Raw genomic sequence first — 13,703 nt, forward strand, 5'->3', positions numbered from 1 at the left:
TAATGAACAAAGCAGAGTAGAATAGAGTAGAGGGAAGCTCTTACCCTGGGACTGCTGAGAGGACTGGAGGACAGACCTGTGGATGCTCCACTGACTGAACGAGACCTTTTGAAGACAGCAACAAGAGTCACTGAGGTGAATCTGACTTTCAACAATCAAAAGGCTGTTTAGCAGTTTATAATTTTAAGGTTAAGATTATTATTCCTATATGTAATTGTGATATTTTTGCCAACTGCTGACAGTTTTGATCAGCTAAAAAAAAGTCATGATGCATCAGTGTTGGTTCATACCTCTGGCTGTGTGCATTAGTGTCCAGGGCCCTGCGAGGTGGCGTGGGAGACCCCTGTTCTGTGACACTGAGGACTTCCAGGCTCTTCCTCTCTGGACGACAGCGGCCATGACGTGTTAACATGGGGGAGTCCACACGCTTCCTGGGTGGGTCTTAGAGGAGAGAAATTTTAGTTAAAAAAAGTAAAAAAGTTCTAATGTTTTGGTGAAACATTCGATTGTAAAAAGCACAGCTGAAAGGAAAACGAACATTTGATTTCATAATCAAGCTGTCGTCATGTTGTTCTATAGAAACTGTTCTCACCAACGTCATTTCTGGGAGGAAGATCCTCGTCCTCACAGCTGGGGTATCTCTCCTTCCTGTCCAACAGGAGGTAGTAGATCATCTTCTCCTGGTTCTCCCTGTAGAAAGAGATGACACAGGAGACAGAAAACAAAGGTTAGAAACAAAAACAGAACAGACAGAAAGATGTTGACTGGCAGAACAAAAGACATAAAAAGATGGAGGCTTTTCAGGGTCATCACGAATCTCCTGACAACTACTGTGTCTATCTGTATATAAGAGGTCCAAGTGCAAGGAAGGGCAATAATTTTAAAGGTCAGGTCATACAGTGAAAACTGTTTCTAAATCAGTTGAATGAGACACTAAACTACATTGTTTCAGACTATTCAAATTTACAGTTACAACCACAACTGTTTTGTAGATCTGGCCACTAGGGGCAGGGCAACAACCTGTGAAGACAACACTGACATATTGACACCTAAGTGAAAAATGTATTGTTGACAGTTTTGTACTATTAAAAGGAAGCAAAAAGGACTTTACTCATTTTTGTCTCAGCCAGCTGGAGGGGTGTTTGACAGCAGAGTGTTACACCGCAGGGAATGACAGACAAAGTAAACAAACTCTTGCTGTAGCTACAAGCCAGAGACAGACCATGTGTTGTCAGCAGTGATTCTAAAGAGAAACAAGCAAACCAGTAACTAACCAGACCCTAGTGAGACTTGCAGACAGCTAATTGGCTATCGAGACTGATGTTAGCAGCGTACCTCTCCCCAGTGAATGTTTGTCTGGGGACTTAAGCAAGAAAATTGATTTGATCGGCTACATCCAAATAAGGCCTCCGTCTTCTTAGGCAGATAGTGGAATGCCAACAAGAGACGAAAAAAAGTAAATTTCTCCCTTACGATTTCTATTTTTCTTTCAGTAGAGAACACGGAACAAGTGAGTTACAGAGCAAATATGTGTGCAATTTCATTTTAGTTAGAGTTCAAAGTTACTTGTTAGCAATCAGTTGCATATTTACTACGGATGTTGGTATCAAGTTTTCTTTGCTCTAAACCCTTCTATTCCTTCAATATTTACTTAATGTTTACATTACTTACTATATAGCTAACTTTAGCATTAGCAGCTACTTGGAAATGAAGCATCAAACTTCATCCCTTCACTCACCACCAGCTGTCTCCGGCGGTGGAAAGCAACTGTTTAGCTTCTACTTCTATCAGTTCTTTTCTTCTTAAGTTAGCATGCTAACCAGCTAGCTTTGGCCTGGTTGGCCCGCCTCTCCACTTTCCAATACCGAGTCACTGTAGGATCCAGTCTGTCCTACAGAAGCAGCACTGCTCAGAGGGTGTATTATAACCTCTTGTATTGTTAACACAATGAGGGCTGAAGCTCTTGACAAGACTAGTAAGTAAACAGCTGTTAATTCTAACGTTGGCTATGTAGCTACTTTAAATGTTGATTAAATAGCTTGTATCTGACAGAATGAAGTAACAGCTGTAGACTACTTAATCTCATACACCTTGTTTTCCATGAGTTTTCTTAATCCTAATACTGAAGGTCACGGTTCAAAAACGTAACTTTTAGAAGCTTTAATTATTGATATGATATAATATGAATGAAAGTTCAGTTGGGAGAATGTCACCCCTGATGGTGACGTGACAAGATCCATTAGAAAGAGGACGAAACTCATGGTTGTACGGTGGTGTTAAAGAGGGGAGGTTCTTCCTTTACCAACCTTCCCTCGCCCGAGTCCAATATTGACTCTCTTTCGTAGGTTTCCACTAATTCTTAAGGGCAGCCAAATACTCCGCTGTGTTCACCAGCTAGATGCTAAAGTTGTCTGTCTGCTGTTTGGTGCGGGGCAAGTAGTGTACAGTAGGGTTAATGAATAACTTTGGATGTTCGGTGTTAATTCTCTGGATCACACTATGGGTTTTCACGTTACATATAGTCATTTCATCCACGGTTAAAATAAAAATATTAATTAGAGCAGCTTTCATCTAAATGCTCCATGTTTGTTGGCTTGTTGAACTGGCCTGCACTACTCCTGCTGCTGCACTGTGAATAGTGAGAAGTCACATCAGTTGGGTACATAAAGGATGGGCAGAGAGAGAGAGAGACAAAGAGGCTTTGTTGAGACTGGTGCTCTTGTTCTTGTCATGTCAGGCAGATTAATGATGTAAATAACTGACTGGCCACAACAAGACAACAAAGACAATGAGAGAAAGAGAGGTTCATTAAATATATGCACATTTTTAATGTGCATATATTAAATACATTACATACATTCTGATGTTGCTGCATTTTTAAGCATGTATGCAAGCGCACCTTATATTGAGAAACTGCATAAGGGCCCCAGTGAGACACACAGTACAAAGGCAGGGGTCAGTAGGTACAACTGAGACATAGGCCCATTTTTACAGCCATGAAAGTGGGGCTGGTCCAGTTTTCACCTTGTGAGTCTGTGTGTGTCATCATGGCAAAGGGTGGTCCTGGGGACACCGACTGTAACTACCACAGAGGTGGTTTTGAGCACTTTGGCAGGTGTTTATATGTCTCTCTGTCTTTGTCACTTTGTCACTCTGACTTTGACACTGTGATAGTGTCACGACCTGCAAGATACAGTCATGAAGCTTTACAGGTGTGTAGTTGAGATCAATATGAAGGCTGGGTTTGAAGATGGGTGTGGTTTGACCTATGAGTACTGCGTTTTCATGTAATAATATGGTAATAACAACTGGGCGCTCCTGGGTCAAATCGTTAGCATTCTGACGGCCCTCAGGTCTCTTGTAATCCCAAGTGCTAGCATGATGGTTGGATTCTCATTACCATACATCACAGCACATGCACTTTTCAACATTTAAAGCGGAAATGTTTGATGGGTTATATTTACTCACTCCTCACTTGTAAGGTCCTGTGTGAGTTTGACCCGGTCTCTGAAGCACCCTAAAGAGTACATGCTCTCAAGCACGTCAGGGTCCAGCTCCGTTAAAGACAGGATCCTCTTCACACACACACGGCGAGGAGGCGGCTGCTCTGGGCAAGGCTCATTACGACCACCCCTGACAAGAAGACATCAGCGTGCGTAGTTGTATGTGCAATTACAGGCATTAGGAACATCATAAAACTTACAGCAAGCACTGAGAAATAATATGATCCACCATTACACAGCTTTAATGTCCACTGAGGGAGAAGTAGAAGTAAAATTCCTAACAAGGGAAGGATAGATGTTGGTTTGAGGCGGATTCAGGCCACAATCCAACCTCTCACAATGTTGCTACAATGTTGCTAATAATGGTTTTAAAAAATCGAATTGTCTCCATTTCACTGAAAGAAAAATCATAAAACCTGTGATTTGGAACACAAACAAAGTACAACTCACTGTAGTACAGATGTATTGGTGCAATCACTGGCTTTCAGAAACCCATATGAAGTGTTTTGGAACAAATTGTCCCCAGCTGAAACAACTCCATTAATACTATAGATTTATTAGTATGTTTAGATATAAAACATATACAATTATGTCACTGTTTTAACTCATATATACCCTGAAATAACTTACAAAGTTAAGTTACAAATGTGCTCTATTCTATCAATGTGTTTTTTTTTCTATAATTTTCAACGTTTTTTTTTAAACCTTTATTTTTACAGTGTGGTATTAATAGTCTTACTTTAGTAAATTATATAATTACTTCTTTTACCACTGCCCCCATGTTAACCTCAACTATATTTAGACCTTTAGTGAAAATGGAAAAGCTAGGGTACGGCAATGATGGTATATTGTATGTTACAATATTAGTTAACCCAATGGAAAGAGGCTGACGGTTAAATTAAGAGTGTGACAACGGAAAATAACACGTGAAGGTTTTTTTTTTTACATGTGGGTGTGATAGAGAGGTGGATGGTGTAGCCAAGTGCTGCTTTAATACCAGTATTTACAGTAAAGACCTCTGTCAGAAGTATTATGGCTTTTATACTATGATTAACATGATGTTAACCATTGTCTGCTGTAGAATGAACCTGTGAAAATTAACAAGAGGAAACAGAGACTTTTCCTCTGTGATCCCTTTGTTGACAATCAGTGTCATTATGAAATATAACAAAGGGTATGGGGGGGGGTGAAGACAGGAACAGGAAAATGCAGACAAGGTAAGAAACAAGTATGAAAAATGAATGTGCAACTTACTGGTACCAGGCGTGTTTCTGTATTGCTTCTAGCTGTAATCAACAAAAACACGAGACAGCATTAAAGCACTGATTGATGTGAAAACATGCCCTCCCATTTTTACAGCTGATTTAACTCTGCAGTGACACGTCAGTAAAGACGAAGCATCTTCTGTACAACTGTTGGAAAGTCAACCATCACTGCCTGAGCCTAAGGTCAAAGGTCAACGGTCAAATTTTTTAATTTGTCCAAGATTTTGGTTTATGACCAAATTCCTGCAACGCTAATGACATTCCCATCAGCCTCAGCTGTGCTTTGTGTTTACTGCTAATTAACAAATGTTGTGTTGTGTGAACATGGTAAACATTATACCTGCTTCTCATCAGCATGTTAGCACTGTCACTGTAAGCATGGCAGCTTGCTGACATTAGCCTTTAGCTCAAAGCACCTCTGTGCCTGAGTACAGCCTCACAGAGCCTCTAGCTGCAGGCTGTAGAGTCCTGCTTCTACATTTCATGACCCCAGGAGAAGTTTTCCTCCAGCAGTCCCGAATCCCCTGGTTCATTATACACTCTGTACAACTCCCCTCTCTTCATTAGGACTGCATACAGTGTTAGCCATCGCATCAGTGCTGCACAGTGTCTCTTGGGAGGTGGAGTACTTGAACAGCTGCAGTTCTGCAAGAATGTAAAAAGTCAAAAGTGGGGCTACTGTGAACACTATATTTGTGCATCTGCAGACAGGAGAGGAGCTTGCAGCCGCATGCAGTCACAGCTTTGCATGTGTTAACTGTGGTTGTGCACAGAGGAGATACTCTGAAGTTCCTGCTTCCTAACCAATACGAATGATGAAAAACTGAAAACGCCTGGGTTCGTTTCCTAACGTTCTGCAGCTCACTACAGATACTGGTTTGAAATCTGTCTCCTTGTGTGGTGGGTGGTTTCCATGGAGGGAGCTCGCAGACAGGCAGAGACAGAGAGAGACAGTCTGACCTGGTTTCAGGCTTCATTAATCAACAGCTCATCAGACAAACCCACAGCTTTGATTAAATCTGCTCTGTTTTAGCTGAATGACTAACTGACCAGACGTTTTTCCTTTCTCGTCTTTACTTCACAGCACCATGCCAACCACATTATCACAGTTGCTCCTGTCCTTCTTTCTGAAAATTATGAATTCATTTCCGCCCTGCCTGCCTGCTTCATCCCAGTTCTCTTAACCTGCAGTACGGTGCAGTGGAATTTCTTCTAGCGGTCCTTTCACTCAGTCATTCATTTATTCATTGACTCACTCTCCTCCCCTCTGCCTCTCTCTCAACTGACTGTCTCTTTTCAAGCCTTGCTTTCAGTGCAGAAAGTTGATATTTAGGTGAAAAGGAAGAGATCCTTCTTTTCAGCCACTGACGAAGCCACTTCATCCATCCACCCATTCAAATTGTACGTGTGTAAACCTTTCTTCCTCCCAACATCCTCTCTACATCTTGGTTTCCTCTCCTCGTAAATGGCTAACTTTCCTTTGAGGACAGAAATAAAAAGTCCTGTCATGGTTGACTTCACCCCCTCCTGCCTTTAAGCGATACCTTAAGCTCATCCTTGTGCTCTGTTCTTTTCACCTTCTTCATTCTCTCTCCCTCGTCCTCCCTCTGCAGGCTCCCGTGTCAGGGTTCATTTCTGTCACATCTTGAAACAAAGCCTGGGGCTGGGGCTTTTATTTTCTTTCCTTCCTCCTCCCTCTTAAATGCCAGGCTTATGCCTCATGAGCTGTAGAAACTGATGTGATGCAATGCGAGCAGCAGCCACTGACCATTTGCAGAGCCCCACCAGCCCCCAGGTAGAAAAATAAATCCGGCCCATGCTTGTTTTCTTCTGGCCCAGTATACACCCAGTTCCACGGCCGGAATCTGGCCCATGCACAGCATGATTGTCAGAGGCTAGTTCCATGTCTGGACCTATTCTGGTGCACACACAGAAAATCATTCGGCTGCAAGGCAATACTGGAGCATAACAGCTGGAATCTGCCCAGATGTTGAAGTATATGGGCCAGACTCAGGCCGGGGACCCAGGCAGTATGTTGGGTCAGAAGTTTAATTTTCCGATCTACCTTCTTTAATCCTGCTGCACCTGTCAAGCTTTGCAGTTTTCACTGACAATGGAGGCAGACTTCTCATTTCTACACAGAGACCAATGTTCCTGTCGGCTGAAATGACAACTGTTATAGACAGATTTCATCAGCTGTAGAAGTTATTTAATGTTTCCAGTGGACTCGTTTTAAAACAAGAACACTGTCAAAGGGTCTTGGCTGTTTAAATGACTGGGGCTGAGGCTGCACATCCCAGAGAAAACACATCAACCCCGCATTTGATGATCCATGTGAAATACATGGAAATAAAAAAAAAAAACAACAAAAAAAAACAAAAAACAGCACTGTTCTTTTGTTGCAGTGTAGAGCTAGTTAATCCTAGCATTGCTAACACTGTTTAGCTTATATACTGTATACTACTCAAAGAGTATATTTTCAGCTTTAACCTTACAAGAGAAAAGCTTTAAGGACGCACTAATGTGTTTGATGAACATTAATGTTGTCTTGGGCAACGTTGTTTGGTGTTTCTGGAATTGAAAACGTCCTGAAATCCAATAAAGAGCAGTAGAGAGCTGCTAATGTCCAGAGCCACAGAACATCAGCACCTTCAGACTATTTGAGGGGTCACGAGACTTCAGCACAAGATCATGGGTATGTGATTTTAACGTGACCTGTAAGCCTTCAAACTAATGTGTGTTCCTCCAGGCTCCTGAGTTACTACTGTAGGTAGTTAGCATGTCAGAGGGACATGCTAATGTTTGCAGCTACATTATGGCGGACAAACACTCCGTTTAATCCATTCCTTGCACATCTGCTCATGTGTTTTTAGTTTTGGAAAAACTCTACACACACTGAGTATCACTCTTACTACAGCCCCATGCACACGGCCACAGCATGTGGAGCAGTCTAAAGCTTGACCGGCCTGCCTGCTGCTAAGTTATGACTGGGCAATGGCTGTTCAGTCAGTTATATTCATCATAGCCACAGTTATGGATACAACAGCTGCTCTTCTGGGTCCTCTGTGAGGTGTACGCCAAAATATACATTACCTTCATTAATAGGCCTGAGTGAACAGTTTGACTTGCTGAGTTGTGTGTATAGTGTCTGATCTTGTGCTGCTATGCCACACCTCCTTTCCTCCTCTCCCACTGACTGGTATGGGATGAAACCATGCTCTCAACATGAAAAGTATTTAGTGGACATTGATTTTGATTAATCAATGTTTACCATTGTCCTCTATGACTGTGTAGCCTCCTCAAAATGCCAAATCTCATCAGTGCACTGCAGTGTATTGACACTGTTAATTAAAATGTGTATCTCATTGTTTAGCTCATCAGTTTCGACAGTGTAATTCTATTATTGTTCACTGATGAATGTAAAAATATGCCACAGACCAGGGCTGTGCCCTGGACCGGGACATTCACTATTATCTCTATTAGATCGTCGCCTCCTCACCGTGAGTCTCTTGTCAGGGTTGACTTCTATCATTCCCTTCAGCAAAGCTTGGCAGTCAGGAGGTATAAAGTGGGGCATGTGGAACACTCCGCTCTTCACTTTCTCTAGAAGCTGCCGCAGGTTGTCGTGGTCAAAAGGCAAGGCACCCTGGGAAGGAATGGGAGAGGCACGGGCAGAGGATGAAAAATTATGTGAAATGAGTACAGGACTGTGTGTTTTAAAGATTATGGAAAACTTCAACATTTTGGGAAATACGTATTTGTTTTCTTACAGCTGGTTAGTTTAGCTTAGCTTAGCTTAGCTTAGCTTAGCTAAGCTAAGCGTAAAGACTGAAAACAGAGGGAAACAGCTGGCCTGCCTCTGTCCAGAGGTGACAAAATCCACCCACCAGCACCTCTAAAGCTCACACATGAATATATTTTATCTTGTTTGTTCAATCTGTACAATAATGTGTTGACAAGCTTTAGAGGAGCCGGTAGGCAGATTTTGTTGCCTTTGTCAAATAATTCTTTTAAAGGTACCCTGTGGGGTTTTCTTGTAAACAAAGATAGCTGCGTCTTTGTGTTTTGTTTCTCACCAAACTGCACTGTATCTATATTTGAAGCTTCACAAATGTGTTTTTGCCTCCATGTTCACCGACAGTCTTTTTCTTCCCTGCTTTGTGCTGGTGCACTGCTGCAGTTGCTGGCATGTTACCACCACCAACTGTCAATCAGCAGAAAAGCATGAAGTCGTGTATTGTGTGGCCCACACGCTTGTGCATCCTCACGCCCTTATAAGTGCTGTCGAGCACAGGACACAAACTTAACACTTCAATCATCAAAATGCTGCTCTGTGGCGCCTCTGGTGGCCAAAAGCTCCACAAGGTACATTTAATACTTCACACTGATGAGCTTGAATAACAAACACGTATAAAGTTCAATGTGAATATTGTTCTACATGAGATGAAAGGTGGGAATCAAAGGCAAAAGACAAGAAACTAAATACTGGAAGAAAAAAAAATTATTAAAGGATGTTCTTACCACAAGAAGAGCAAAGAGGATGACTCCACAACTCCAAACATCTGCCCTGCGACCATCGTACTTCTCCCCCTGATACATCAACATAAGGACAGGGTTACATTAGGAATGAATACACACACACACACACACACACACACACACACACTGAGAGGTGAGAAACTTACCCTTATGACCTCTGGGCAAGCATAATGTGGGGATCTGTAAAGAAAGAACAGAGCGCTGATTTTTGTAAAAGACACTCCCGCCTGATTGTAGAAAAAACAAGAACACCTGCTCTTTTATCCACGGAGTAGACTGAATGGGTGAATCCCAGCGAGAGCTTCAATCCCTTACTAATTTTATCTGTTAAATCCATGTTCCTCCTGATGGGCAGGTGGTTTAAAAATGTTTAAGCTTCTAATGAACAAAGCCATCGATTATGTAAGAAGAAGAGTAAGGTGTTGAGTGGATGTTCCTAATATTCTGCACGTGTTAATAACTTATCACACACATAGATACAAGCAGAAACGCCTGAACATGCAGAACCTCGTGCTCACCCGCAACTGGTTTCCAGCAGGCTGTCTCCGACTTGTAGCGAGGCCATGCCGAAGTCTGCTATCCTGATGTTGTTCTTCTCATCCAGGAGAAGATTCTCTGGCTTCAGGTCTCTGTGACTGCACACACACACACACACACACACACACAGAGTGAAAGTACGTAAGTCTTTTTTTCCAGACCATAAACAGCTACTTTAGCTAAACGAAGCTTGTTTGTACATCTGGTTGACTTCCACATGACGTGTAAACATTTATAGCCAAGTGGACATGTACAGTTTATCAGAGCTGTGGAGAACACGGGTAAATATTACAGAACTATACAGTTGTTGGTGGAGACTCTGATCCGAGGCTTGGCCACCATTTCATTTTGACACATTTACAGTGTGTGCGATCTACAGGGTTGACAGACAAATATGAGATGTAGGTTATCCCTCAGATTAGCTTTTCATTTACATACAATTATAGTAAACCAATGACTGCAGCGTAATTATGGACATTTACTCAAATTTGAATATGACTTTGAGGTACTAATTTGAATCTTTCCACTTACATGCTTCTTCTTCACTACGTTTTAGAGGAAAATATTGTTAAAATATGATTACTTTATAAAATACAATATAACTATGAATATGAACAACATTTTAATATAATATATATAATGCACTGTTAAAGATTAAACCAGTGGTTCCTGACCTTTTGTCTAGTCAGGACTCTTTTTTTATATTTGATATATTCAAGATGAAAAAAGGTCAAATTATCGAATATTTTTACAATACAACTTCGTTTTTAATGTTCTTTCCTGCCTCAGTGATTATGTTACAACCACTCACATATATACTGTAACCCCTGAAAGGGGGTCTGACCTACAGGATGGGAACCACTGGACTAAACTACCTAACTGTAGAGTGTTACATGCACATTGATACATCAGTACCCTTATAGATATAATTATCTAAAAGGTTTACTTTTGATTCTGTACGTACAATTTGCTGATGATTGGATTTAAATGCAGGACTTTTACTTGTACTAGGATATTTTTACATTGCTGTATTGGTACTATTGTGTTTGAATACTTCTTCCACTAGTAAAGAAGCTTCAAAGTCTTTCTGTGACTGACTAAACTCAGTATGAACAACTCCATCAATGTGAGGCATTAAATGGTTACCGAGAATCTAAGAATTATTTTCTCATGGCTTACAAATAAAGTTAACAATCAATTTGACATTTATAAGTACAGAACAAGATATGCGAAAAAAAATATCTCACAGACCATATGGAGTGACTGTGACAGAAGTCGAGGGCAGAGATGATTTGTCTGAAGAACTTCCTGGCCTCTTTGGGGGTCAGCCTGCCCTTCTTCACCAGGTAGTCAAACAACTCCCCGCCCGACACGTGCTCCAACACCAGGTACCTGGGAGACAGAGGGCAGAGAGGTCAGAGACATGAAAACAGGTGAGGGAAGGATCCTTGGTAACAGACACCAAAAAAAAAAAAAACTGCTATCGTCATTCATGCTCATTAGTCACTGCTGCCTCCTCTATACACTTAAACACACACTCACAACCTTGTACATCTTTAATGTCATATGGTTATTTATCTCAGTCTTGTCATAGAGAAGCTTTTTTTTCACATTCAAGGTTGTTTCTGCTCTGGCAGAGATCCAGAGGCAGAAAGGGAGGACAGAAAAAAAGAGAGAAAAAGTCGTCAGAAAGGAGAACGATGAAGAGATACTCACAGGTATTTGTTATTCTCATAGACATCATGCAGCTTCAGAACGTGAGGGTGCTCTATTAGTTTAAGAATAGCTATTTCTCTCTCCACCTGGATAGACAGAGGGAGGGATGCGGAGAAAGAGAAAAGAGGAGGAGCGAGGTTAAAAACGAAGAAGAAGAAGGTAAATATGAGAGTGAGGTAAAATGTGGATTAGAAGGTGAAGGTAATAAATGTTTTTGTAGATTTTTTTAGTATTAATTTCAAGGCAGAAACAAGTTTAGTGCAAGTCATGTCCCACAGTAAGCTAGCAGACCCTTTAGATACAAACATACTTAAATAAAGTTGCACTAACAAATATCTGTCTATAACCAAACCTAATGACTGTGTTTAATGTGTTGCTCGTGTCTAGACAAACCGACCTCGCAGAGCGTTTTAGTTTCTTTTCAGCTTCATTGCCAACAACTTTACTGTTTTCTCACAGTTTCAATGCTCACAACAGCATGGTTAACAAATTATTTTCAGTGAAAGAGCTCTGATAAACCCATCCTACATATTCTGTCTGGCATCAAATCTCAGGCAGACAAAGTTAGCGACTACCTGCTGAAGCTAGCTAATGAAGCATTAAACAGATAAAGAGCTGGATATAAAACAAAGAAGACATGGAACATAACAGATGAGTAAATACTAGACTTTGATTTTCTAGGTGGCCATAAAAACAATTCCAAAGCAATGCTAATGTTGCTCCATGTCTGCTGTGCTAAGCTAACACGAAGCTAAGCTGCTTGTGTTAACTCTAAAAGGAGACATAATGCTGGTGTTGTGTTTACAGCTTGTCGTAGCTATGACAGATAGACATTGTCTGCTTGATTTATCTGTGGTGTGATGAGCAGGAAGCCAAAAACACAAAGCCGCATGTGGAGCGCCAACATTAAAAAGCTACTTCAGTTCCTTGTAGTTAAATGTGCTTTAGCTGACCTTCCCCGCTAAAGCTAGCAGGCAGCAGCCCAGCAATGCAGTTACTGGCAGTTAGCAGCAGACAATGGGCAACTTTCCAAAGCAGTACAAATCAGCACTACTGTCCAAACCAGAGGACTGAGGACCAGAGGCATGCGTAGGGCGAGGGGTGGCTTCTTTTTGCACTTTGTGACCTTTGTCTGTCGCCTGGTTACAGAAATAAACCTAAATTTTACCTACTGTATGTTGTTTAAGCTACAGAAACCTGAGCCTCAACATCTGTTTGATTGTCTGGGCCCAGGTTTGGCTAATACTAAACAAATCAGTGTTATTGAGATACTGTGGTATTTGTATGTGCTAAAACATAAATACCACCACACTGACCTTTCTAGTGGCCAAAGTTTTCCCCGTGCGCCCTGCTGTATTTTAAAAAGACACACTGTACAAAGCCTCAAGTAATCAGCCACATCAGAAACACCAGCATATAAAAGCTATTTCAATTTTTATTTCAGTCCAGTGTGTTTCAGCTGCAGCGGCTTTCATCAGAGGGGCTTAATTAGCAGACTGAAATCATCTCTATTGTTCGGCACACAGAGGCAGTGCCCACACACTCAGCAGCTCCAAGTTACAACACACTGTCGGGCTTTTCTTGACAGAAATAAAGACTCTATTTCTGTAGGTTGGAGAGTGCAAGTCTAACATGATTTGAGCCTTTGTAGCCGCCGTAATTACAGCCAGACTACAGGCACAGAACATAGAGAGAAAGGTGCCGTACCTTCATGAGAACTGATTCGGAGAGTTTCTCTCTGTTGACGATCTTTATGGCCACCTTCTGTCCTGTTATACAGTGGACACCCAACTTCACCAGCCCTGAAGAGGCCGAGAGAGAGAGAGAGAGAGAGAGAGAGAGAGAGAGGGAGGACGCAAATGTTTGAATATCAGAAATCATCATGCAGTGTGAGAACTGGAAGGAGAAGATGGCATAAATAATTCAAAAGGCTTTACTGACATTGTCACAAACATTGGCCAAACTCAATTCAATAAAAGACTGATGGGAATTTTTGTTGAGAGCCCTGCTGATGTCTTCTCCCTCACCAGTTAGTAAAAGGTAAACCTGTAATGAATTTCAGGAGACTCCTTGAGGGTGTAGCAGAATAAAACCATTGAGGACAAGAAGACGTACAACAAGAATAAGGATAAACCATGAGATC

The 13,703-nt window shown here is 41.5% G+C and overlaps 1 protein-coding gene across 5 annotated transcripts in view; it reads right to left on the reverse strand.

Moving 5' to 3' along the window:
• Window positions 1-13,703, reverse strand: part of LOC139618631 (serine/threonine-protein kinase BRSK1-like) — a 32,479-nt gene that overhangs the window by 11,992 nt on the left and 6,784 nt on the right. For 3 of the 5 annotated variants that reach the window (XM_071474728.1, XM_071474727.1, XM_071474726.1), the window contains 12 exons: window positions 13,268-13,362; window positions 11,561-11,646; window positions 11,096-11,236; window positions 9,826-9,942; window positions 9,454-9,487; window positions 9,290-9,358; window positions 8,268-8,414; window positions 4,758-4,789; window positions 3,469-3,633; window positions 593-690; window positions 291-441; window positions 45-105 (listed from right to left, as the gene is read on the reverse strand). In XM_071474728.1, coding sequence (XP_071330829.1) covers window positions 45-105; window positions 291-441; window positions 593-690; window positions 3,469-3,633; window positions 4,758-4,789; window positions 8,268-8,414; window positions 9,290-9,358; window positions 9,454-9,487; window positions 9,826-9,942; window positions 11,096-11,236; window positions 11,561-11,646; window positions 13,268-13,273 — 1,107 coding nt within the window. In that variant the 5' untranslated portion in view covers window positions 13,274-13,362. The remainder of the gene's footprint in view (window positions 1-44; window positions 106-290; window positions 442-592; window positions 691-3,468; window positions 3,634-4,757; window positions 4,790-8,267; window positions 8,415-9,289; window positions 9,359-9,453; window positions 9,488-9,825; window positions 9,943-11,095; window positions 11,237-11,560; window positions 11,647-13,267; window positions 13,363-13,703) is intronic. The other 2 variants (XM_071474729.1, XM_071474730.1) reach the window with 1 other exon arrangement.

This window comes from Trachinotus anak, unplaced genomic scaffold (assembly GCF_046630095.1).
Source record: "Trachinotus anak isolate AG129_WGS33_773 ecotype Australia unplaced genomic scaffold, CSIRO_AGI_Tana_v1 ptg000003l, whole genome shotgun sequence".
NCBI classification, from domain to species: Eukaryota; Metazoa; Chordata; class Actinopteri; order Carangiformes; family Carangidae; genus Trachinotus; species Trachinotus anak.